Source organism: Brachyistius frenatus, unplaced genomic scaffold (assembly GCF_029030835.1).
Source record: "Brachyistius frenatus isolate BFR_SWC_R1_liver_20210118 unplaced genomic scaffold, ASM2903083v1 Contig_7, whole genome shotgun sequence".
Lineage (NCBI taxonomy): Eukaryota > Metazoa > Chordata > Actinopteri > Embiotocidae > Brachyistius > Brachyistius frenatus.
In genome coordinates this window covers 4188137-4214649 of record NW_027210606.1, presented here as the reverse complement: position 1 = coordinate 4214649, position 26513 = coordinate 4188137, and the positions used below count along the sequence as shown (strand labels likewise).

The window sequence follows — 26513 nt, the reverse complement described above, 5'->3', positions numbered from 1 at the left end:
TCCTTGAATCGTTCAAAATCTTCACTGCATGTATAATGAGTCTGGACAGATGTGGATGTAAACTGCAGCGTACAACCTCGAGACAGCCATTTTAGTTTCTTAATTTACTTCAGTGTTGTGTTTTCACCCACCAGGTGTGGAGGAACCCGAACATCCTGAACTCAGAGCGTGGCTGGCTCCTCCTCTCCTCCTGTCTTTCTGCTTTCCTCCCTTCTCAAAGGCTGGCTAAGTACCTGCTGAAGTAAGACACACACACACACACACACACACACACACACACACAAAATGTGTTTAGCATTATACAAAAAGACTTCCCAGTACTGTGTACTGAAACAGCAATATTATATATTACATTCATTGCTTTTTGCAGCGTACCTGTGTTCCTTTGGATGTTTTCAGTAGCCTGTCGTACAAATGTTTCCGTCTGTGTTCGTGTTGTAGGTTCGTGTCTGACAACGGGCCGGAGGGCTTCGACTGTGTGTGTCAGCACCGTCTGCTTCAGGCCCTGCAGCGGCTCACTGCCGGGCCTGAGTATGCCCGGACGTACCCACCCTGTCTGCTGGAGTGGACCGCCAATCGCAAGAGAGCTCACACTGTCCTGCATATACACTGTTTCGATGGTGAGAAAAACAGAAGCACATGTGATCAACGAGGAGAGTTTTACAGAGTTGAAATCTCTGGACTGGCATTTATAAACAACTGTAAAGTGGGAAAGTTCAGACCTCTGAGTGGGAAAATACACCTGAACGCCTGTAGAACTGGGAAGATCAGAGGTTTTTGAGAGTCCTGAGAACTGCGTTTGACGTCACTCAATATGGCAAAGTTTGTGGTAAAAGGAAGAGATATGCTTGCTCAGCGCAAAAATAAGTTACTTCATGGTTAATTTAGGTCATACTAATTAAAGTAGGGTATGGTGACGTTCAACAATAAGCGTGTAGGTAGTTTTCTGGTGTCTAACGTAATGTCAGCGTTCTGGCTCGCTACTAACCGTGACTGTAACTGGCAGACATCATGCCGGCAGATTACAGAGCATTTCACTTGCTGCTACTTTCCTTAGCTAACGTTACTTTGTTGAAACTGACACACAAACAGAAACACAAAGCAGGTGACTGATCAAACATGTGAACGTTCTCAGCTTCCTAAACGCAGCATTAATCTGAGGCAACAGCACTGTGCTAAACTGTAATAACTGAATGAAACTGCCTCATTTTGTACATTTTAGTCTCCCTTTGACCTTGATTCCCTCTCACTGACCCAACCTCACTCGTGTTTGTTTTCACCTGAGCTCAGTGTGCACATTATTCTGCCTTTCTCTCATTTCCTCTGCTCATCCAGCTAATCTGTCCTCTGGCCTTTTGGCAACTCCATTGAGGATTAGACAACACCTGATACTCGCTCTGGTTCACTGGCTGTGTTTGTGTCTGTTTATGTCGCTGATCTCTCTGACAATCATCAGAAACAGACCTGCGAGGGTGCCACCAACCTTGTTTTAGCAATACACTTACAACAAGTGTTAAATAATGTGATTGAAATAGTTCTTAATGCATTAAATGATCAAATAACACCAGTTTACACTTGTTGCCTTTGTTGAATATGCCAGAAGCTGTTTTTTATATTTACTATATGACTTTTGTCCTTCAGGTGTGTCCTTCTTGTGTCCTCTACACTCATGGATGACAGGAGAAGAGATGGCCAAAGACATTTTACAACACAGGTATCGTCTTACTGTAAAACGGAAGCACCAAATACATGGATTGGACTGCAAAGAAATATTGAAAAGAAGAAAACTAAAGGAGACGTCGAGGTGGAAATTGTACGTGTTTGTCGCGCTTGCGTGCGTGCGTGCGTGTGTGTGTGTGTGTGTGTGTGTGTGTGTGTGTGTGTGTGTGTGTGTGTGTGTGTGTGTGTGTGCGTGTGTGTGTGTGTGTGTGTGTGTGTGTGTGTGTGTGTGTGTGCGCGCGCGCCCCGCAGGGGTGTGACGGAGGGCCATCGAGGTTGGTCGGTGCTGCTGAAGGAGCCAGCTCAATGGGTGGAGCTGGAGGGGTCAGACTACGTCCTGGACCTGATGTCAGACCTGGAGCTTCCTGCTGACTTCCCCAAACATAGCAGCTACTTCATCATCTCTGCACAGGAACCAAACAGAGTGCGGCCCAATGCCAGCATGTGAGACACACACACACACACACACACACACACACACACACACACACACACACACACACACACACACACACACACACACACACACACACACACACACACACAGTTCCAGTGGTGGATAGATACTATGATACTATAACTTTATACTTTGATCTGAACTTTTTTTCTCCACTGATAGTACAAATTTTCTCAGGAGTCAGATGTCTATTGATTTATTTAGAAAAATTTTCAAGACATAAAATTATCCAATATTACTCTCAAGCAAAGATTAAAGGAGACAATAAGTACAAAATATGTAGCACAATGTACTTTTTTTTTTTCATCTCTTGACCCCCTCAGATTTATCTTCTGAGCCCTTCAAGGAGACTCAACCCTCAGGTTGGGAACCACTGGACTGAATGACTAACATTGATGCTTCAATATTGGCAATCTAACAATTATTCAGTCACAGTGGCAGAGTACTTTTACTTTTGATATTTTAAGTACATTTTGTTGATATTGTATTTGGACTTCACTATTCACTGTGAGATGTCGATGCAGAAACATTGTGACAGAGAATTATTACTCAGCTCATTGTTCATCTGTCCAGCCTTCTACCTCACTGTTTTCTGTCCACGCTCACTGCTCTTATGACATTGTTTTCAGCTCATAAAACCCAGCGTACTCCAAATAAGAACAAAGGAACACAGTTACCGACCAGCTGGTGAATTTAGTGGAGCATTTAGCAGGTGGTGTCATAGTAATTCCAGAGGAGTTGGTAGAGACCAAAAACAGAGCAAAAAGGGAATTAATACTGTTCTTTCACTCGCCAGGTGAACACAAACACAACTCCAACTGAATGATAATGTTGCTTATCGGTGTAAATAAGTGACTCTTTGCATCTTCAGGACATGTTCATAGCTTGTGCATAACGTGTTAAGTAGTCCCTAAGTGGCCCAAAAAAATGTGTGTATTGTTTGGAGTATTCCAAGTTTAAGAACCACTGAGGACACGGTTTCATCTGATTGTTTTACAGAAGCCTGTTGGGTGGTGGGTTTGACATGAATGATGACATCATATCTTCAGCCATACTCAGCACCGATGGACTCAGTCTAGGTACATTATTAAGGCAGACATATTAGTGTATACATTAAGTTTCAATAGTGCAGATTATGAAGTCCTCTCCTCTCCTCTCCTCTCCTCTCCTCTCCTCTCCTCTCCTCTCCTCTCCTCTCCTCTCCTCTCCTCTCCTCTCAGACTTGGAGCCTCAGAGAGGGATGGATCGTTACCTCGACAGCCTGTTTGACCCCGTACTGTCAGACGGAACTGGAGTGAGTTGCATATTTCACTCACTCCAACACACTTGACCTCCGTGACACACTTACTGTCAGTTACTGTAAAACTCCGAAAGGCTGCTTTCAGATTAAATCAGGCAATGTGCCACCTCCTGGTATCCCCACATGGCCCGTTTGTGTAACGTCATGTGAACTTTGATCCTTCACAATCCAGGAGGTGGCAGTAATGCACCGAAAAGCAGAAGAACTTTAACCTCTGACCTGTGTGCTTAATATCTTCGTATTCCCTCATGACAGTTGTACAACTCTACAAAGCTCATAACTGTTGCCTCAGATTAATGCTGCGTTCAGTCTCTCATCTATTTTCACAGTAGCTCAGTAAATAGCAACTTGCTAAAATGCTATGTGATACATGATTGGCCACCGAAACATATCGGCAAAATTGATTCTGGTTCAACTTCTTCCTGCACAGACACTGTGGTTATTTTTCTGTACCCCAAGCAGGGCCACTCCCACCGCCGAAATGCCTTGCCTCCATTCAAATGAATGGGAGGACTGTTGTTTTTCCTGCATTGCCTGATTTGGTGTGAATGCAGCTTAAAGCTCTATTCAATATCTCTATTACATCTTTATTTTAATTTAGCATGGAGTGAGCCTTCAGGGAATGAGCTAATTTAAATTTGCACACGGACTAACAGTAAAATTACATGTTTATCAAGTTAAGATTACAATCCTTTTTCCAGTCTAATTCCTCAGCTGGAAGTCAGACTTTGAATCCCTCTCAATGATCATGTAGCTCAAGCACAGGTCTGAAACGTTTATCCTTCTGTGCTGAAGTAAAAGCATCAGATGGAGTAATACTTGTTGTAGTTTTCAGCCATTATTTCAAATATACTATATGTTTTTTAGAAGAATGGACAAAGCCTGACTCTATATTTAAACACAGGCCTTATATAATATATATCTTTGAATATGGACCAGACGGCAAAGGTATAGTGTTTAATGTAAGCTCTTTATGACCTGCTAATTCCTTGGACAGCAATAAAATACCAGCATTGCCTCCACAACAAACATTAAATCCACCTCTTCACTGTTCTAAAAACTGCAGTTTCAGTGGTTATCTGATGATTGAGTTAAATCCTTCCGACTTTAGTCGGGTCAATGGTGCAGCGAATGCCAGCCTTGTTGGATCTATCAGTCTACAGCCAGGATGGCGATGTGGTGAATGTTAGCCGCGCTATCGGATGTGGCTGACAGGAATTAGCATGTATCAGATGTGTTCTACAGACCTCTCCCGCCCAGCAACCTATTACGTTACCCAGTTACCGTAACTGTCACAGCCACCAGATCGCCACGGTGATTTCCCACCCAGGCAACGTGGGGATCTGCTTACGATGGACTGACACTCTGGCAAATGAAGGGCTTACTATTTAATGAGACATGGCCTACAAACACACACACACACTCTTGAGGATTTATGGGTCAGTGGCTGATTTCTGATGGAACGGCTGCACATTGAAGAGGGGGTGTCCTCTGAACTGCAATACCGCTAACGGCCACTAGGGGCTGGCTCAAAAAAAAACTCTGCCTCCAACAGACTTCCATTTGAAAAGCGTCAACTTCTGTCATGTAATACATTATGGTGAAATTCGCTAAATTCACTCCCTCTGATCAATGCTGTGGTCCCTCTAAAAAATAACTCTTTAATAAATTTAATGTTAGGGTCCAAAAAGAGGTCTCTTTGATGACGCATCTGATTTGACTGACATGTCTGGGGTGCGGTCAGGTTGCTCGTATAGATAGCTGGGCAAAGTGCCCTCGAGTTCACAGTCAGATTCACCCCTCGTTCCTCTACAGCTCGTCCAAATATGGTAACTTGTGGCTCCAAAAACCTCCAGAAAGATGGCAACAGCCAAAATGCCTAACTTAAGGTTCTTTAACCAGTGGGTGGGTTGCCACTTGGGACAAACCAAATGGCTCTAAAGAGGGCCTTTCAAGTTTTTGGCAAGATTCACACAGGGGAGGGGAAGGAGATTTTTCAAGTCTTCCTTGATCTGGCTTCATCTTTGCATTGAAATTGTGATCAGATTTCAGTTTGAAGTCTGTGCCTGTCTCTCCGCACAGGAAGTAGAATCAGCTGCAGGACTGTCTAGCAGGATGAAGGGGGGCGGGGGAGTTAATGGGGGTTGGCAACAACAGAGACAGTCCACCGGCCCCCCACCGCCCCCTGGAGGTCAGTCACCAACATTGGCTCTTCACTGGCCTCATAATAATAATTGGCGAGCGCCATGACACAAATGCTCAGAATCAGACAGAAATGTGATGTGTGTGTGTGTGTGTGTGTGTGTGTGTGTGTGTGTGTGTGTGTGTGTGTGTGTGTGTGTGTGTGTGTGTGTGTGTGTGTGTGTGTGTGTGTGTGTGTGTGTGTGTGTGTGTGTTTGTGTCCACAGCTGTGAGAGTCCTTCCTGTGGGAGGCGTGATGTCGCCTCCTGTCGCTGCGATGGCACCTGTAACACCTGGTTTGTATCGAGTGCGATGACAAATGTGAGGAAAAAAATTAATCAAACGTTTTCCATCCCTTCATCCTGTTTACTGTGTTCCTCCTCCAGATGCCCAGCAGGCTGTTTTGGCCCAGCAGCAGCAGGCGATTGTGAACCAGCAGGCCATCATCATGGTAACCCCTCCGTTTGAATCTGTTTATGTGTTTCACTGCTTTCATTTTGGATGTGATGCATCATTTTCCTGTTTCTCAGGCCCAGCAGATGACTATGCAAGCTATGGCCATGGTCAGCCCAGTGACGAGCCCCCCCACCTCTCCGATCACGAGTCCTCCCATGAGTCCCCTGCTCCCTCACCCTCCGAGCCCTTATGCCCCCGCCAGCTCATATACTGTCATCCCTCCAAGTCCGTATGCGAACATCCCACCGAGCCCCTACGCCAACTTCACTCCCACTCCCTTCGCTGCAGCAGTGATCCCGCCCAGCCCCTATCCTCCCTTTGCTCAACAGGAACAAACTCCATCACAGCCTCAAGCTCATCCTCCTGCTGATCCACAGCCCAGGGCTCGGCCTCAGCCTCACCCCTCCCACGCCAGCTCCAAAACTGAGCCGAGCTCCACAAAAATGAATAAAGTTGAGCCAGCACAGCCGAAAGCTAACCCTGCTGCACAGGTCAGTAACTCTGAGACATGTGAGGTAACAGCGCACACTGACATACTGCATAATGATTCAGCTCTGCTGAGTGTACAGAAGATGTTGTAGCTGCTGTTGTAAACTTCAAGCAACAAGCTCATCCAAGGAAAAATATGCTCTCAAAATGAGATGCAGTTTTCTGTTTGTTTAGAAGAACTCAGATAATGAACACTAGCTGAAACAAACAGAACAACAACAAAAAAGATCTCAGATAGTAAACCCACTAATGTGCTCGGCCTATTCATTCAGGGGAAATCAGATGTATTTGAAAGTGAAATAAAAATCTTCAAACAAAAGTGAGACGGGCCTGAAGGGTGATGCAGATGTAGCATCGGTGACAAATGTTTGTTTATTATCTTTGAAATGTTTGCTTTCTTCCACAGAAATCATTTTCAGTCTCATGAAGCCTCATGAGATATCATGAAGGAATAAAATGAAAATAATCATGCTGAACTGCAGTGTCAGTGTGCTTTTTCTTTGCTTTGACATTGATCTCTCCGACAGGATCACAGGAGACCAAATTCAGTGTCTGCACTGAGCTGGAGTACAAACTGTGTGTCCTTTCTGCGTGGCCCTTTCAGGTTCAGTCAGGTCAGGACAGCGTCCCTCAGAGAAAGGCTCCGGGCGTCCCCATAAACAAGGACAAACCAGCCAAGAAATTTGGTAAGAAAGAGCCTGAGCGAGAGAGAAACAGTCCTTTCAACTACAGCTACTATTTTAGAGCTTTACACAACAAAGGGGAACTTACTGTCTGTGTTGTTCTGTGTGTGTGTGTGTGTGTGTGTGTGTGTGTGTGTGTGTGTGTGTGTGTGTGTGTGTGTGTGTGTGTGTGTGTGTGTGTGTGTGTGTGTGTGTGTGTGTGTGTGTGTGTGTGTGTGTGTGTGTGTGTGTGTGTGTGTGTGTGTGTGTGTAGCCCCAGTGGCGACTACTGCGCAGCCCCCTCCTGGAGAGGTGGTGAAGTATACACCTCAGACTTCAGATCACATCGTTCCCAGCCAAGACATCCAAGGTAGCCTCATTTAACAGGTGTACAGTTTTCTGTGGGATTGTGTGCGTCCCGTGGTTGTTGTTCATGTCTTGATTCTCTTGACAAAGTGTTTGTGGGCATGATGCATGCCCATGCTCTACGTTTACTTAATGCTTCATATTATTTTAAAGAGATCATCAAAAGGTACAACTCTCCACCACCAGCACCAGAGCAGCTGTCAGCTGGCAAGAGGTGAGGTTACACACACACACACACACACACACACACACACACACACACACACACTCATACTCACACTCACTCTGATTAGGATTGAGGAGTCAGCTCAGGAATCATATTCTCTCTCCAGTAAATAGACAGACAGAATTAACTGCACGCTGTAAAGCCCGGGCTAAAACAGACCGCCAGCAGACACTCACTGTGATGTTAGTTCTTGCATTAAGCACAGAATGACTGTATTTACACATAATAAACACAAATACAGATTATTCACTGCACTGTATTTTTAGTGTGATGTTGACACCTTGCTGGATGCATTTAGGAGACCAGAGGGGAAATTTAAGAAGAAGCAGACGCCTCGGGATGAAGCTTTGCAGATCCTCAAACCCCAGATGGACAACCCTCCTGCTCCACAGGTAAACACACACACACACACACACACACACACACACACACACACACACACACACACACACACACACACACACACACACACACACACACACACGACAAACCATAGAATACACAGCCACAGATTAATGTGAGCAGCCCATGCAGCGATTAGACATTGTAACAAATCATATAAGGAAATGGTTTTGTGTCCCTCCAGCCCAAACATTCTGTCGCCCCGTCACCGTCTGCTTCTGCAATGAAAGGAGCGGGGTTTAAACCCACCAAGAGCACAAAGACGAGGGCACCTGCTCGGCACCTCCCCATTCCTCCTCCAGGTACTCACATCCATACCCACAGTATATACTCTTCCACATACAGACGAGGCTGAATTACGTTACATTGTTACGTGAGTTTTCTGGTTTGTTTGGATCCACTGTTTCTCACTAGAACAGGTCATATGCACCACAATCCTAGCATTATGATAGATGCGTTTCCAATCTGACAAAAAGCCTGCAAATATTTTTTAATTTTTTTTATTTTCTTCATCATTTATTCTTTTTCTTTAAGCCCACTGCACCAAAAGTGTAAAAAACAATCCAGTGAAGAACCTGCAATGAACCAGCTAATGTTGATTTTAGGTGTTTATATATTCATTGATCCTCTAAGACAACTTGTTTAATTAATAGTCTTTAAAAAACAACAACAACAACAAAAATCCATTTAGTGCAGTTAAGGCCAAGCACCAACTGGAATACAGTATTCTAAATTCTTGTACCACTGCGAGGCTCCACCTGGTGGAATGAAGTAGCCCTGCTCAATCACACTACAACTGGCCCAAACATTTAGGTCTTTTAATTTAACTTTATTACAAACAACAGTTATTAAATATACACATCACACAACAATGATGTAAAAAATTAGGTGTTACTTATGAAGGTACTTTTGTGTCTTTATTTTACAAGCATAAAAACTGTTTTAGGAGCAAATCTCTGAGAACAAAATGATTTGGATTGTAAACAAACTCTCCTTTTGGTCACAGACTTTGCTTGTGTCACAAAAATTGTGGCTGCGAGAAAAACTTTTGTTTGTGAGTTGAGTCGGATGTAATGGGCGAGACCTTCACTCATGGAGGAGACATGAGTTTCTATCATACAGTCTGGTTTGTACTTGTGGGTTTGTACTTGGAGCCACAGCAGGGCTGTAGACACACACCTCGCTCCCCCCAGGGACAGGAGACGAGTGTGTGTTGAGCAACAAAGAGAGAAAGGAAATTTGCTCTCAAAACTGTTTTTTATGCTTGCGTAAAAAAAAGACACAAAAGTACATTTATATTCATCATTTAACTATTTTAAAGTATAATGTTACATTTTTGAGCATGTCAGCGAGCTGTGGACTTCTAGTCTTGTTTCAGAGTTTGACTGACGGTAACACAAAAATGAAATGTGACCCGTTCGATACAGTTTCCCGAGAGCTTCCAGTCGAGACAGAGACCATCCAGACGCAGCTTCATCAGCGCACCAATGAAGAGCACTACACCTACACCAACGTTCCCTGGAGGCTGTATCTCAGGAAGGAGGTGTGCACATACACAAACAAAACAAATCTCATGAGGTGCCCTGGTAGCCTAAGGGTTATTTACTGACCTGTATCTCTGCAATCACTATCAATTTAGTAGAAAAAAACATGAAAAAAGACCTAATGATCCACTGTCAAAATGTTTGGTTTCCACTGTATTGTTTTTCTTTTGCAGGTTTTCTATCCCAAAGACAGCTTCAACAATCCTCTGGTGCTGGATCTAATTTTCAAACAGGTAACTTTTCATTAATTTAGCTTTTTTTTTTTTTACATCCAATTTGTGTTTAGCTGATTACAGAAAAATTTTTAAAAAAAAGATCCAACTAAAGTATTTCTAACAATTTCTCCTCCTCCTCCCCTCCCCTCTCCTCTTCCTCGTCCTCATCCTCGTTTTCGTCCTCTTCCTCTTCCTCTCCTGCCATCCTCCAGATCATGAATGACACCCTGTCGGAGGCGTGTGTTCGCATCACCCGCGATGAAAGGCAGAAAATGAAAGCTCTTTTTGGTAGTCTGTCTGTTCTTCCTGGAGATATTTTTTTAAGATGGGATGCTCTCTAATCCAAACACATCTCTTTGACATTCACGAGTCTGTGTGTCTGTTTGTGTAAATTGCAGCTAAACACGGTGTTGAACAGAATATGGATCCAGTGGAAGAGCACGTGAAGAAAACAATAGTGACAGCAGCCAGGGAAACCTGGGAGATATACTTCTCCCGACTCTTCCCCGCCTCGGTGAGGGTGATGATGTGTCCTTTGAGGAAAATCCTCACTGAGTGTGTTATTGTCATTTTTATCAAACCTCTCGTTGGTTGTATGTGTTCCTGTGTGTGTGTGTGTGTGCAGGGTAGTGTAGGAACAGGTGTGCAGGTGCTGTCAGTGTCGCACAGTGGTATCAAATTGCTGAAGACAGTGAAGAGCAGCACTGCAGTTCCAGATTACTTCAGAGTCCTGCAACCTTACACGTATGTGATGTTTTTTTCTGTTTTTTTTGTTTGCAAATTCTTATCAGCATTTCTATTATCTATTTGATAAAGAATTAAAGAAAATTGTATTTTACAATTTAGAGCTGGTGTCAGGTGAGTTATCAGTCACAGACAAATACTTCAATTTATCTTGACTTTCTTTAAATCATTCAGATGAACATTGATTTATGAATATAGCCTCACTGTGTTTTTGAAAGTTCTACTAAAATAGTGGCTTTTGTATTTTGCAATATCTTGTTTTTTTATTGGGCGACATATCAACTAATACCAATATATTTGGTCAAGTTAATGGTCATTATGGTTGCTGCTTCATGTTTGCATAAGTAAGTGTATGTAACTTCTAAAGTGCTTTGTGTTTTCTCAGTTATGCAGACATCCTGTTTGTGACCATCCCATCAGACAACATGCTGGAGTTCAATCTGACCAATGAGAAGCTGATCCTGTTCTCAGCCAAGGCACCACAAGTCAAACATCTCATCGACAGCTTCATCAATGAGATCAAAAAGGCACAGTACACACACACACACACACACACACACACACACACACACACACACACACACACACACAAATGTGTATGTACAGCTATATTTGTGAGAAAATCCATTGACATGATGCAGAGCAGCCCAAATTCTTTCCTATAAAGGGACAAAAAGTGCATCTGAATGGAGGACCGCAGATCAAAAATGTATGTTTAGGTTATGTGAATTTACATTACATTAAAATGTTATATATCTTATTTAACATTAAATTGCAAATCAAAAATATCATTAAAATTCAAATAATACTCTTTTTTAGTCCTTTTTTTTCACATTTTCCCTCGTCACTCTCCCACTGCCTTGACCTCTCATCTTGACTGGCAGCTCAAAGTCAGCGATGAAGGACACACTAACAGCACCTGAGCATCAGCAGGAGAGAGACAACACCACAAATCTTTGTAGATAAGATGTAGGCCTATGCCAGTAATTAGGGAATCTTAAGAGCAGTACGCTTTACGTTGCTGTCATTTCATGTACTTTTTAGCTGCACAAAATATACAGTTTACAGTGACATAATGCATTCCCTAGACCCTTACTCAAACCTTAACACTCACAACAAATCATGAATCCCAACCCTAACCCTGACATGAACCGAATTTTAACCTTAACCCTCAAACCAAATCTTTACCCTCAAACTCAAACAGCCCTTTGAAGGTCCTCACTCCGATGATCTAAAAGGAAAACTGCTGCTCTCAAAGATTCACACACACACACACACACACACACACACACACACACACACACACACACACACACACACACACACACACACACACACACACACACACAATTCTTCAGATTTTTTTAAACCTTCTATTTTAAAAAAGAAAACATCATCAAACACACATATGAACTCTAATTTGTAATTTCTTTTAACTGGTACAGCGATAATTTAGTTTCTTCACGTGTATTATTCCTTTTTTTTTCTCTTAGGACTCAGACTACGTGATTGCAGAGCGCAACTTTGTGACAGACAATCGCTCGATGCTCAGTTTCCATAAAGGTGACATCATCAGGCTGCAGGTGATGGACGGGCTGGAGAAAGGTACGACGCTGATGTTACATTCGGGGTAAATCTGCGATGTGAACATTTTCATATACTGTATATTGCCCCTGTGTGTCTCCTCCAGGTTACAGCTATGGCTGCGTAGTGAGGAAGAAGGTGGTGTTCCTGGAGGAGCTGAAGAGAGACACTCAAGACTTCGGTGAGGATTCATCAAATCAGTCACATCAATAAACTTCATGTTTTTGCATGTGGTACCCAGATGTATGCATTGTGGCAGAAGCCCAAATATAAACAATGTGACAATTCAGACTGGTAGCTTTAAAAGATTCACGAACCTGGCCTGTGTACCCTGGAGACACGATGGTATTTATAGGCCATTTTTAAAGAAAAATTGCTGCAGTGATGTTGACAGTGCCAGCGGCATTCTTTAAATGCAATATTGTATCAGAAAATGATTTTCCCGATGGGAGATGGCAATGCAATTTGAAAAATATTGATTTATGTTGTTACTGGAGGACATAAAAGATGAAATAGGATCACAGATGTCACGTCCAACAGGTACTGGATCAGACTGACGGCAGCGAAAGTGCACCAGCACACATATTTGTAATTTATTGTGTTGTATTTGTTTTTCTTTGAATCCTGAAATCTGGACTTAAAAAAAGAAAACAGTCCATAAATGAACGACACAGAGCACTCCATGTTTTTTTATTTACATCCTGCACCATTCAAACCTCTGAGGTCTAGTACCCTCTTTGACTGGCAACATAAAAAGAAAACACTTCTTCATACATGAAACTTTAATGTGAGTAGAAGATATGAGCTGCCTGACACATTTTCTATCAACCATTCGGCATGAAACATAAACAGTTTTGCATGTAAATTGCATGTACGCGTGTGCTCCCCACAAATTAACAGCTTTAGGCTGTTTGGTTACAGCAGAATAAGCTATAAACACAAAACCAACATGTTATCACCTTATAAGTTTTAATTGTTTGAGTCAGTTATCTTTTAAATAAATTTGAAGTCTAAAAATAATTTGATTTAATATAGCTTGTAAGCAAACATTTGCCTCGTTGCACATCCAGAACCGTGGTTCTCTGTTTTATTTTTTATCAGCCTCCCAGGTAGCTATCCAGCTCTTTATGTTCTCTTCGGTGCTGGACAGGTGCTGCAGCAGAAAGAGCTGCATGCCGCTGCTTGAAATGAAGTCGATGAGAGCAGTGAGACTGAAACAAAACACTGAAGCACCGAGTTGTGAAACCAAAACAATGAGCTAAAAGATGCTAAAACACTCCATCGACGTACTGGGAACGGCAGAGTTGTAATTCTCTGTGGTTTCGTCAATACAAAGAATATCATCGTCACATCGTACAGTCATTTAATCCATTGTAAATACAAAAATATTGATTATAACAATGTTAATTTTATTGGTTTAAGACTTTGTAAGCTTTCACGATGGATGTTCCTTCATGTAAAGGTTGGGACAAAGGTTGAGTTTAGCATATAGTGACGATATTTGGGATAACCTCCAGCCAATTGATGTAAATCAGTACAATGTTGTCACAAGTGACAAACACCCCCTCGAGCGCAGTATCGACCACTGAAGGCTGCTTCATGTGGCAGGTTATCAGTGTAACAGTGGAGGAGAGTCAGGTCTCGTAAATGATCGAGAAAAGCCTGCAGATAAGGATCTGGCATGTTTAAATGAAAAGCTGACTGCTATTAGAGGAAAGGCAGATAGAGATCAGGACTTGCAGCAGAGGGATGGCTTGTTACGGGACACGGAGCAGGTGCGTGCCTTTTGTGCAGCTGCATTTCATAATCCCTCTGCTCTGTGTTTGTGCACCAGGCTGGAAGTTCGGCGCTGTGTTCGGCCGCTCCGCTTCGTTCCCCGCCGAGTGCGTCCATCCTGTTGCTCCTCCCGACTTCCTGTCACTGCCACTTGACCGCAAGGCCGAGCCTCGCGGTGGAGCGGGGCAGTTTGCAGTGTCATCAGCTGTTGCTGTTGCCGTGGCGTCCACCATGGCTGCGCATGAGATAGATCAAACGATTGAGGTTCACAGGCACAAACACACACACACATACAGATTGGTTTTTTTTTTCTGTCAAACTGAACTCAGATTGATTTTCACTGTCACTCTATGCCTTTCAGAAAGTTTCCCTTGATGGCTTTGATGGAGATCTGGATGAGAGAGCCCTGCAGGACAGTAAATATGACATGTTGGAGTTTGCCAAGAAGTACTTCAGACCAGTCCCCAGCAGGAAGGGGTGAGACCGAGACGCAAACACACAGGTGTTGAAATCCAAGGGTAGAAAGTGATAAAGTACACATGCACGAATTCTGTATTCAAGTACAGACTAAAGATACTGCTTTACTTATTTCCATTGTATCAGTCGTTACAATCATCCCTGCCAACACTCCACTCTCTCCTGCCTTTCTCCCTTAATTTAAGACCATCTCCGACACCCTCCTGTTTTGTGGTTTCTCCCAGTAAACTCCCGTAATTTGCTTGGCACTCAGACTTTCCTGGGAGATAATCATCAGACATGGATCCAAAAGTTTAACATGTTTGTCTGAGGTTACTCAAATTGACAGATGGACATTTTCACAGTATTTATACAGCACCTAGACCTGCTTTATTACCAAAAATTGAAATGTAAATGTGAATTTATACAATATGGGACATTTACAGTATTAACTCCATGTCAATGCATCAATAATAATGTTCAAATAATGTAATATGTAACACTGACAGGTGTCAATGCTCATAATCAGTGCATTAAAATACATTTTGTTTACAATACTTTTTTTCTTCTATTGAATTACATTTCAAATGCTTTTGCTTATAATTATATGGTTTTTTTTTCTACTCGAGTAAATGATCTGAATTTTTGTTTAAAGACAGCACATTGTGTCTTATTCTGTTCTCAGAGATTCCCTGAAGAGCAAAATCAAGAACAGAGACTCCAGGGAACCCACTGAAATGATCAAGTTTTCCAAGGTGCCTTCATCTTGCTCTCATCTTCCCTCCTAACGACTGTGGGTGTATCGTCTTGTTCATAGTACACCTTTTCTTATTTGATTTTTCTCCTATGCAGGCTCCCCTGACTGTGTCTCTGATAGAGTTCATGGACCCAGCCATGAACAGAGTAGCAGCCGATCTATTCCTGTGTAAGTTCTCACCTGCTCTCATCTCTCCTCTAATTACACCTGGGGTCCGATTCGTCCTCTGCTTAAATGAGACGGTCTTGTTTCTTGTGGCATCTGTTGCATGTCTGTCTGTCCTGGAAGAGGGATCCCTGCTCAGTTGCACTTTCTGAGGTTTCTTCCATGTTCTTTTCCTCTCAAATAAACAAATTATCCACATGAAGGGTCTAAGGGCTGAAGATATTGTTTACTGTACAGACTGTAAAACCCTTTAAGGCAAATCTGTGATTTGCGATATAAATAAAACTGACAAAGACTTAGCTTGTATCAGATTTTAAGTACTAAAGTGTTGGATTTCTCTGCAAAAACTGCTTTTCAAGACTTAAAAAGTTGTTGTCATGTGCATGTGTGGGTGCGTGTGTCCTGCTCTTGTTTTTTTGTGTAGCCATCATGCGTTTCATGGGTGACTCTGCGCCAAGGGGACTGACAGAACAGGAAGTGGTCAGCACTTTCCTCAAGGTAAGCATGCACGTGCAGTAATTATCTCCTGGTTACTATTTTCTCTGTGAAAATTTGCTGATCTATATACATATACATATACATGATACATATATGTGTGTCTGTGTGTGTGTGTCCTCTCCTCAGCTCATTGGAGAGTTCACCTTGATGAGAGATGAAGCTTACTGCCAGCTCCTCAAACAGCTTACCACTAACACCAGCTCCAAACCGTAAGTCTGCCTGCCGCACATCACCGCCGTGCAAACCACAAACTAAACACACTAAACTAAACACGTCACCGAGCCTGTGATCCCGAGCGTGTCTGTGCACCCCTGTGCTCTGCAGCGATAGTTGCCAACGAGGCTGGAGGCTGCTGTACATCCTGACTGCTTTCCACCGCTGCTCTGAAGTCCTGAAGCCCTTCCTGCTGAAATATCTGCAGCAGGCCTCTCGCAGCGCTGGGGCACAGTATCAGGGTGAAAACATACACAAACACACGCACCGACACCCAGTTTAAATCTGCTGTATACGTCACCAAAGCCACCAGCGTGTAATGTGTCCTTTAAATGTGTTAGGCATAGCGAAAGCATGCGAGCAGAATCTGAAGAAGACGTTCCAGTACGGCGGTCGGATTGTCCCACCCAACAGCATGGAGCTGAAGGCCATGATGGTCAGTGTCTACTTCTGTTTATCTGCAGTGGTGCAAGAAATATTTAAATCCTTTAAATAACACTATTAATACCCGCAGTGTGACGATACTCCATTACACATTAAAATGATAAAAAGTGAAAGTGTGAAATGCGATTAAAAAGTTCCCACTCTGTGCATGTAAAACCAAAAACAGAACCCAATCTAAATCTGGCCGCCGACTTCTTTAAAGTTGTCGACTTGTGCAGCGATACCCCTGCCACGCTCTGAACACTCCCTGGAATTCCCGTTCCATAAGCCTGTCAAGCACCATCTGAGATTCATGCTGGATCTCCTCCACAGGTTTAAAATTGCAACCCTGAAGTTTAGACTTCACTTTGGAAACAAAATGATGTGCAGAAAGCCAAATCCAGCGAGTAGGAGGAGTGTGGAGAAGTGATTGCGTTGTTGCGGGCAGAAAACAAGCAGGAGTGTTGTCATGTTGGAGAATCAAAGTGCCGTAGGCCCACAGTTCAGGTCATTTGCACTGAATCTTTTCCCTCAGAACGTCACAGCAGAACTAAGCGTGGGCAGTCTGAACCTGGGAGACGAATTCATGGTGCACAACCCCACGAATATCAAAGCAAACCCACCTGGTTGTACTTCTTCAGTCTGGGACAATGACGTTCTGCCCGTCTTGAAATGCCACTCAAAACACATCGCCCGGTTCATTGCTTCCCTGCCTCTCTGAAGCCAAAGGATGTCTGATGTCAAAGCTTTCTGTTGCTAATCCCCCGAGTTGGACACAAAACTTTAATGTTCCCTCTCTGCTCAAGTTTCAGGTCCATGCTGAAATTGTAAAGGCGCACGTACCAGTGGTCACAAAACCGTGTGTGCACATTTTATTCCTGTTACAGCAGTATTTGGCAGAAAGTCCAGTGTCCAGCTGTTTTAGACTCACAAGCCATTTTTAAAGATTTATTTAGGAACCAGTGGGCTTGGGGCTGTATGCCAGAGAAGAAGCAAATACATTGTTGATTTGAAGTCTTTTCATAGGATTTGTTAACAATAACAGCTATTGAATATCACCATTCTTTATGTATTTATACACGTGGTTTAATAATCATATTTGAATTGTAACGTAAAGGGCAAGTATCTCAAAGTTACACAGTACATATAAGCAGAGTTTTACCCCATTATGAGTGCAGGTTTAGGTGTGTTTAAAAGTCCTGAAAAACTCCGTTGCCATCTGTCATATCCAGTCTATGTTGTACACTAAGTACCATATGAGGGTGTGTTTGTGTTTCCACAGGCGGGACGAAGTTCAAAACGTCAGCTCTGCCTCTTTCCTGGAGGCATCGAACGTCACGTGAAAATCAAAACATGCTCTGTAAGTGTTCGGCCCGTCCTGCTGGTTCTTCAGCACCACTGGTGTGTGTGAGGATGAGGAGGATGAGATGCACTCATGTGTCTGTGTTGATACTGTTATGTTGTTCAGGTGGCCCTGGAGGTGATTGAGGAGCTCTGTTATGAGATGGGTTTACACAGACTGGAGGCCATGGAAGAGTACGCCGTGTTTCTGGTGACCAATAGAGGTGTGCTCAAAGAAGTCTTACTGTCTGTGTGACACACATACACACAGACACACACATCTAAACATTCAACTTTGGTGCACGAAGTCAGCCTCCTCGTCACCGGCAGTGAAGCAAATCCACTCACAGATCACATATCAGCCTGTTCTCTGGTTTCTAGCTGTCGGAGAAAGTCATTCATGTCATTCATGAGTCCTGATGAAGCTGTCATGGCAAAACAACAAGAGGTGGCTCGATGTCAACTTTTCATTTTCAATACATATACTCGAGCCTGACTGATCCTGTATTTTTAGGAAGCAAAAATTTGGGTCAAATTAGTCAAATACGTGGCCACCACCTCCCACTGCCACCACAGCACCTGAACCCTCCAGACACATGGGGAAAACCCTGATAAATGTGTGTGTATATATATATATATATATATATGCTGTAACCCTATATGTAATGAAGGTAGGAGTAGGACAGTTAAATGTCCACAGACATTGGTGCCCTGAAACAGTAACCTCAACTGGGAATTCAATAATTCTAAATAAGTAAATGAAAAAAAAAAAAAAAACTTAATTAACAATTTAATTTAATTGTACTAAAATAGTGTCAAATCACAACACAAGTTATTTCAGGGCACTTAACATTGCAAAGTCCTTATAACAGAATGCTCACAACATTATAGAGGGACCCAACAATTCAACAATTCCTACATGGGTGGGCAGGAAAACATCCCTTTAACAGGAAGAAAAACCAGCGACAGAACCAGGCTCTGACTCCACACTCAAGAGTCAAAGAATAACACAAGACACCTGCTGTGGTTGTCCAAAATTGCCTTAATATTCTCTTGATCAGCCTAATATAGGGAGGTTTTCCTTTTCAACATAATATGTAGGTTTCTACAAACTAACTCAAAGCTTTAAGCAGTAATAAAACACATTTTTATAGGGTTCAGTCACCAAAAACCTCTCAGTCCATTAATCCATTATACATACTTGCATGGGCTCATCATTTTCTCCTCACCATGTACATATAAGCAGAGATGAGCATTGTTTCAAATGTACGACCGGGGCTTCTGACCTTTGACCTCCTCATGTTACACACACAGACACATGCTGACTAGTCAGGACTGAATCACATCTTCATGGTTTTAAAAATACTCACTAACACAGACAGAAAGTCGCCTGAGTTCCTGAGAGAAAATGATCACTAACAGATAAATTACAGGAAATGATTATGAATAATGAAAAATAAAATATATATGAATAATGATAACATAAGCTTATTACTAAGTTTACTTTTACAAAACCAGAAATTAAACAATTTCTAATTTACCCCAAACATTTTCAGATTTCAGCATCTAAAGCTCCAACATTGATTTAGCCCCTTGAAGCACTCACCTGGCACATACAGTATATTTTGTACACTTTGCATCCTGTGATTTTTTTTTTTTTTTTTTTTTTTTTAACTCCTTTGGCATATACTTCAGTCAGCCACTGACTAGCCCTAATTCTACCTGAGAGAAAATTATGTTGCTGTATTTTCAAAGGCCCTGATAGTAAATCTTTTGACATCACAAAGCCTCATGATTCAAGAAGTGTAAACCGTTTAAAGTTACTAAAACTCCAGCAACTACCTTGTAATAACAGTGAGTTCACTACAAAATGGTTATTTCTGACCTTTTCTGTCATCCACAGGGGCACACACTTGTTGAATCACATATTTTCGCAGTGAGTCTCAACAAACTTCAAAGCTTTTAGTCTTTTTTAGCAAACCAAAAAAAAGGATGAACATCAAGGGGTTAAACATGATAACAGCTGGTCACACACTCAAGTGTTAACATGACATTTCAGATCATGTGTTCTGGTAGTTTTAACCCGTTTTCCTGTCTAAATGTGGTTCGGCTGCGTCCAGGTCAGAATGTGCGTCCTCTGAACAAACACGAGTACATCCTGGACGTGGCCACGGAGGCCGAGTTAGTCGACACCAACTACAGCTTCTGGTTCAGACGAGTCGTCTGGACGCAGCCGCTCAAGTTCGACAACGAGCTGTGTGTGGCCACGCACTACAACCAGGTACGTCAGGCGAAGCTTCACGTGCTGCTCATACAGTGGGATCTGTTGTTTACATGTGAGTGTAACTCTGTCTGTGTGAATATTTAGATCCTTCCGGACTACCGTAAAGGTCTGCTGAATGTTCTCCCGCACGGAAAAGTGAGCGATCAGCAGTTCCACCAGATCTCCAAACTGGCAGCGCTGCAGCACAGAGCCAAGGACATCATCTTCATCCCCAGCATGTGAGAAAACTGTGGCCATGAAGGTTTAGTTCTGATCAACCCCCTCCAGTCATCGCATATATGCCGTTATTAGGTTAAGCAAATACTAATTAAAGGCACGTTTATTGGTATACTGTAGTACATTTCAACCACAAGGAAACAAGTGCTTTAAATAAAACGTAAAAACCATAAAAGATAAAAGGCAAAAAACAATTTGGTTAGAAATAAAAAAAAGACTTGGATAATAAATACAATAACATTTTATAGAAATAATTATTACAAAATTAAACAATAATAGTTAAAAAAAAATAAACAACAGAGAGAAAACAGTTAAAAGAAGTGAGCATTTACATTGATGCATCAAAAACATATTTTCCTTTTGATACATGCTGTAATCTGTATAAAATAGAGAAACACATGGAAATCAGGCATATCAACCAAGTACACAAACATTGACCCACCATGTTTAACCGCTCCCTTGACAGTTTCAATGTACAGTAAGCAGCTCAGATGTTTAGTTAATCTTTTTTTTTTTACCAAGTAGAAACAACAACAATAAGTTTTTCACTGAGTGTGCAATATAAGACACATTTATCAAAGTACTTCCTCCCACTTACAGCAAAGTGTGAGAGTGTCTGTAACTTTAATGAGGATTTACCCTCCATCTGAGCTGTTGTTAATTCTTTGTTTTTTTAATCCTAATATTTGGTATGTTTGTCTGTATGTATCATTTCATTTCATTTGTTTAACTGTACATTTCCAGTGTCAATTCACATGTGAAATTAGCACCAGTTAAGTGTATTTATAATGTATAAATCTATAAATAAAAAAAAATTAAAAAAAGAGGGAGATGATTACAGGAAATTGGCTAAAATGGAGATTAAAAAAAACAACACAAACATTTTTGATGGAGCAAAATAGCAGAAATTCTGCTACAGGTAGATTACTAGGAGAATTTAGTGTCACATTAAAAGATAAAAAATAAAGATAAAATCAGTACCATCTTTAATTGTTTACATAATGTTAATGTAAACTTAGTTTGGAACCATGATAAATGCAAAAAATAAATTAAAAGTAGACAGTGATATAATGTATGTAATGTAATAAAGTAAATGAATGGGTCAAATAATCCATTTTATTTTTTGGTTTGTGAATAAAAGTACAGGATCTTATATTTGCAGCAGTTTGGTAAATCGAGGCCCAGACAGCAGGACAGTCACCAGTTGTTGTGTTTAAGGAGTGTGACTGTTTTTTTTTTTTCTTTGACAGCTATAAAAACTCTTTATATGATTCCACGCTCTTACTGCCGTTATCGCCGTGTCTTTCCTCCTCACACACGGAGCCAAAAGCCGAGCAGAACAGCTCACCGAGTTGTGTCAAATCATCCCGAGGAAATGCTGGAAATCAGCGAGCGAAGCAAACTCCTGTTTATCTGTGATTGTGTTTCTGTTCCTCTCTCCTCCAGACACGAATTATCCGAGTACATCGCCACGCCTCTCTTCAAAAAGCAGCCACCCCAGCAGTGGGTTGTCATGGTGACGCAGCACATGCAGCAAGTGCAGTCTTTGAACCCGCACCAGGCCAGAGCACAGTTTCTGGGTAAACTCACTGTTCACATTAATGGGAGGCAGCGCAGGTGGAAGATTTTAAGGTTTATATTTTAGGATATTATTAGATTTTCTGTACGTGTGTAATAACTATACGACATAATTTTGAGTTATGGTAAGTTTTCATAAAAGAAAAACTGCAAAATAATCAATTAAATGTTGATAAATGAACCTGACATTAAAAGTATAGTTTTGGCTTATCGAGCAAATAAACTGACAGATCAAGGCCCTTTAACACATTAATATGTGTAAAAATCCTGAGATACCAAAACATGACAACACCGCCACCATAAATTCTACTGTTATGAAGCTTTTACGTTTTCAGATTTTTGGTGATGGAATGACTTCATGTTTATTATTGAGATCATTGAACTGCATTAAATTGAAAAAGCATCCCCAGTATTTTGTCCACCCTGCACATGGGGAAAGGTTTTTTTTTTTTTTTTCAAAAGTAGAATTAATGGCGTAGCTGTTGTATCAGATAGTACTTGGTTGTTGCTAGTAAAGTATATTTTTAGTGTGACTATTAGTAGGACTCTCCATGACAAGTAAACTGAACTGTGTAAGAATACGAGGAGTATTTTATGTGTAGATATAATATAATAAAAAATGTGACAATCTGTGGTGTCTCTTGTTAATGTCTGTCTTTGTGCCTGCAGGGCTGGTGAGTGCGTTCCCCATGTTCGGATCCTCGTTCTTCTACGTCCACAGCAGCAGCTCCACCACCTTCTATGCCCCCTGCATTGTTGCTGTCAATCAACATGGTCTCCACTTCCTGCACAAAAATACGCACGTAAGGAACCACACACACACACACACACATGACTCAGCTCATCCTGACAGGAAGCCCGGTGGCTCTGTTGCCGTTGCAGTTGTGTGTTGTAATGTTTGGTCTCCGTGGTGCAGGAGCTGATGGTAGTGGTCCCCCTGGTGGAGGTGCAGTCCAGCCGCACCCAGAGGCCCACTGCTGGAACCAGTTACCCGTATGTAGACTTCACTTTGGGGGATGTGAACACACAGCGGGTCATTCAGCTGCAGCTGGAGCAGGTATAACGCAAACAACACTGAAACACAGACAAGGACAAGGACACCCCGCATGTGACCATCGTTTGGTGTGTTTCTGTCTCGGTGCTGACGCTGCCTTTCTCTGTCCACAGGGCCTGGAGCTGTGTCGAGTCATCGCCATGCAGGTGGAAAACATGATGTCTGTGCGGGATAAGAGGCTCACACTGCCACCCAGCGAAATCACCATGTTGTAGCACATGCTTAGCTGTACGCACAAACTGTTCTCTATGCTCACACATATGTAGAAGTAACCTTTATAAACCGCCTACCTCTTTTCCCTTTCAGTCGTTTGTTGCACACACACACACACACACACACACACACACACACACACACACACACACACACACACACACACACACACACACACACACACAAAAATGTAAAATAAGTGTACCCTGAGGTCAGCCTCACCTTTCATTGATTATTGTTCTGCAATAACTGACCAAACACTGACTGTCAATATTGGTTATTTTTTTCAGGGTGACACTTTGATAATTGCACTCACTGCTATACTTGTAATAGATTTCCAATTCAAAATGTTTTATGTGCACAGAAGCTGTAAATGAACATAGAGGAAGCTTCACAGGCCTGTGCCTTGTCATTACAATGTTTTATAACCATTTTGTATTTTGTTTTTTTATTACTGTGGTTGTATGTAAAATTTGAGTTATTGTATTCAAACCCATGTTAATGTATTTTTTTGTAAAGAATATTTTACCAAAATAAAATACCAGATTTTAAAGAGAATTATGAACTTCTGCACTAATTAAATAAAAAATATTAATGATACAATGAAGTATCTAATATTAAGAATTATAAAAATGAAATAGTGCAACTTTTTACTTGTCCATAAATTATTGAGTGGCTTTGTTTCAAAATATCTGATCTAACCAATCCAGTATGAATTTTGCAGACCGCCCAGGTTGGCTGGCTCGGGACTATTAGTTATTGCAGGAATAAATAAATAAATCTAAGCTGAGGATTTATGTCTTTACAGTTGCCATCAACTAATTCTCTCCAGCATTTTTCTGAGCCCTATTAAATCCAGAAGATTTGAAGGCTACAGTTGCTTTAAACTAATTGTGTTCATCATTTGCTGATCCTTCACAATTTTAAATGTTTTTATAGATTTCAATTGTTTTTTTGTAGACTTTGATCCTCCTATTGGTTTTCCGCTAGTTACTCCTTATGCTCTTACTTGTTTTGTATTTCTGTGGAGCACTTTGGGTTGCCTGATGCAGGAGAAGATGGTATGTAAAAACTTTTTTTTTTTATTAGTAAACTAATCTGTTAACCTATAAAGTGCCACAAAATAGCAATATAGTCAAATATAACCAGAACTTTCATATTTTAGTGGAGTCGCGAGTGGACGTGGCCAAATGGCTTGCTAGCGCCCCCTAAACTGATGCCCCGATGGCTACATTTACCTACATGCATATACCAAATTTATTGGACATGTGTATCACACCGAGATGTACAAAAAGGTCTCTTGGCATCATGACCTCAACTAAACAGGAAGTCTGCCATTTTAAATTTTGCCGCCATTTTTGGCTATTCGCACATGTTGTATTTTAATGAACTCCTCCTACAGATTTTGTCGGACCAACTTGCAATTTTGTCTGTTCTATCTTAACACATGGGAGATGAAAAGTTATCAAAAGAATTTGTTTTTGTCCATCGGTGTGCCCGTGACGTGGCCGCCATTTTGAGAGTCTTGCCATGAAATTACAAGTGACTGTAACTTTTATGTAAATATTCCGCTCTTCCTCAAACATTACATCTTTGATAACAGTCTGGCCTTGAAGACACCTGTATGGTAGTATTTGCTCATAGTCAGAGCGCCCCCTGCTGGCAACAAGAAACGAGGAAAAACTCATGAAAGCTGGTAAAAGTGTCTCTCCCAGCAAACAATTTCATATTTGTGTGGAGTCGTTTCGTACTTTGGACTATGGCATGTCATCCGAAATAGGAAAAAAAAAGTCATACTATGGCATGTCGTCAAAAATATAAAAAATAAAAGTCATACTATAGCATGTCCTCAAAAGGACAAAAGAAAGGTGCAGGGTTACTGGTGCAGTGGTTACTGTTGGTGCCTCTCAGTCAGAAGGTTGTTGGTTTGATTCCTGCTGGAGCCATGCATGTCAAGTCATGTTGTCTAAAGTACAACAAAGACTCATACAATTTTGGAAGTTCATGCTACTGTACGACTTTTTTTTTTATGTACCTTAGACAACATTACTTTTTTGGACTTGACACACATGGCTACAGGAGGTATTGAACCACTGACCTTCTGACTGAGAGGCACCACTGCACTACTGTGCCTGTGATGCTGTGACTTTATTTTGTCCTTTTGACGACATGCTATAATATGATTTTTATTTCATATTTTGGACGACAATGCAAAGTCATACATGTGGCATGTTGTCCGAAATATGAAAAAAAAAAAGTCATAAGGGTACCCTCTAAGCCAGGGAAAGCCACACGGGTTCGGATTTTGTAGATGCAGTCATACTAATACCAAACCAAAGGTCAACAACAATACAAAACTCAAACAAAAATAAAAATCAACAACTGAAAAATCCCCCAAAAGAGACTTTTTCTTTCATATTTCAGACATTCTGTGACATGTGTTTGACACAGTGGTACAGTGGTTAGAGCAGTTGCCTCACAGTGAGAAGTAACTTGATGCATGCCGAGTATGTCATCCAAAATAGTCAAGGGGAGTCATAGTCTTGTCTTTATTTTGGAAACGTTTTGTTTTAGGGTTGTTGTTTTTTTGTGTTGCAGTGGTTGAGGTACTTTTAGTTGCACCCACGCACGTATTGGTGTGTCCTACTTTGAGTGGGATTCGAACCTGCGACTTGTAGACGTCACTTCCGACTTCGACGCGGCGTATTTCCCCGCTGGACTACCTGCAGCGTTGAAGTCCATGTCGCAGCAGAGAGAGTGAAACAGGAAACAGAGTCCAGCCGTCCAGAGGAGGTGGACGCGGACGAGGAGGACTCGCTGCATTACAGTTACAGGTGGAAATAATCAAGCAGGCTGTTTTCTGCTGGAACCTGACTAGATGCAGCGTGAGTTAGCGCAACCCTTTATGTTGATGAACGCAATTTTTTTATTTTATTTGTATTTTTTGTGGAGAGCAGGAGCCTACATTTTGCAGATAAAACTTGCAGAGCATACTTTTACTCACCTGTGGTTTTGATTACAGGACTGTAGAGTATCTACATACTTTTAATTAAGTAAAGGAACTGAATACTTGCTACTTTTTTTTTTTTTACTTTCCATGACTGGCTGTGCAAAATGTCTCAATATGTTGTTTTTTTTATCACTTAGTACAAACAGATAAACATATACACAAACAATAAAACTTGAATAAAGAC

General features: G+C 41.6%; 1 protein-coding gene across 1 annotated transcript in view; it reads left to right on the top strand.

Moving 5' to 3' along the window:
• Positions 1-23478, top strand: part of LOC138615849 (unconventional myosin-XV-like) — a 41473-nt gene extending 17995 nt beyond the window's left edge. Inside the window, exons 30-68 of the mRNA XM_069689711.1 lie at positions 135-241; positions 442-620; positions 1642-1714; positions 1972-2163; positions 3176-3255; positions 3397-3470; positions 5559-5667; positions 5885-5953; positions 6044-6108; positions 6188-6604; positions 7207-7288; positions 7539-7634; positions 7784-7844; positions 8155-8248; positions 8443-8560; positions 9686-9801; positions 9976-10035; positions 10230-10305; positions 10416-10531; positions 10643-10761; positions 11147-11288; positions 12255-12366; positions 12452-12526; positions 14180-14385; positions 14483-14598; positions 15263-15332; positions 15430-15502; positions 15924-15997; positions 16124-16206; positions 16322-16452; positions 16552-16646; positions 17916-17993; positions 18102-18198; positions 20095-20255; positions 20343-20476; positions 21921-22054; positions 22722-22855; positions 22969-23109; positions 23220-23478. Of these exons, the coding sequence (XP_069545812.1) occupies positions 135-241; positions 442-620; positions 1642-1714; positions 1972-2163; positions 3176-3255; positions 3397-3470; positions 5559-5667; positions 5885-5953; positions 6044-6108; positions 6188-6604; positions 7207-7288; positions 7539-7634; positions 7784-7844; positions 8155-8248; positions 8443-8560; positions 9686-9801; positions 9976-10035; positions 10230-10305; positions 10416-10531; positions 10643-10761; positions 11147-11288; positions 12255-12366; positions 12452-12526; positions 14180-14385; positions 14483-14598; positions 15263-15332; positions 15430-15502; positions 15924-15997; positions 16124-16206; positions 16322-16452; positions 16552-16646; positions 17916-17993; positions 18102-18198; positions 20095-20255; positions 20343-20476; positions 21921-22054; positions 22722-22855; positions 22969-23109; positions 23220-23321 (4461 nt within the window). The 3' untranslated portion in view covers positions 23322-23478. The remainder of the gene's footprint in view (positions 1-134; positions 242-441; positions 621-1641; positions 1715-1971; positions 2164-3175; positions 3256-3396; positions 3471-5558; positions 5668-5884; positions 5954-6043; positions 6109-6187; positions 6605-7206; positions 7289-7538; positions 7635-7783; positions 7845-8154; positions 8249-8442; positions 8561-9685; positions 9802-9975; positions 10036-10229; positions 10306-10415; positions 10532-10642; positions 10762-11146; positions 11289-12254; positions 12367-12451; positions 12527-14179; positions 14386-14482; positions 14599-15262; positions 15333-15429; positions 15503-15923; positions 15998-16123; positions 16207-16321; positions 16453-16551; positions 16647-17915; positions 17994-18101; positions 18199-20094; positions 20256-20342; positions 20477-21920; positions 22055-22721; positions 22856-22968; positions 23110-23219) is intronic.
• The last annotated feature ends 3035 nt before the right edge of the window (positions 23479-26513 follow it).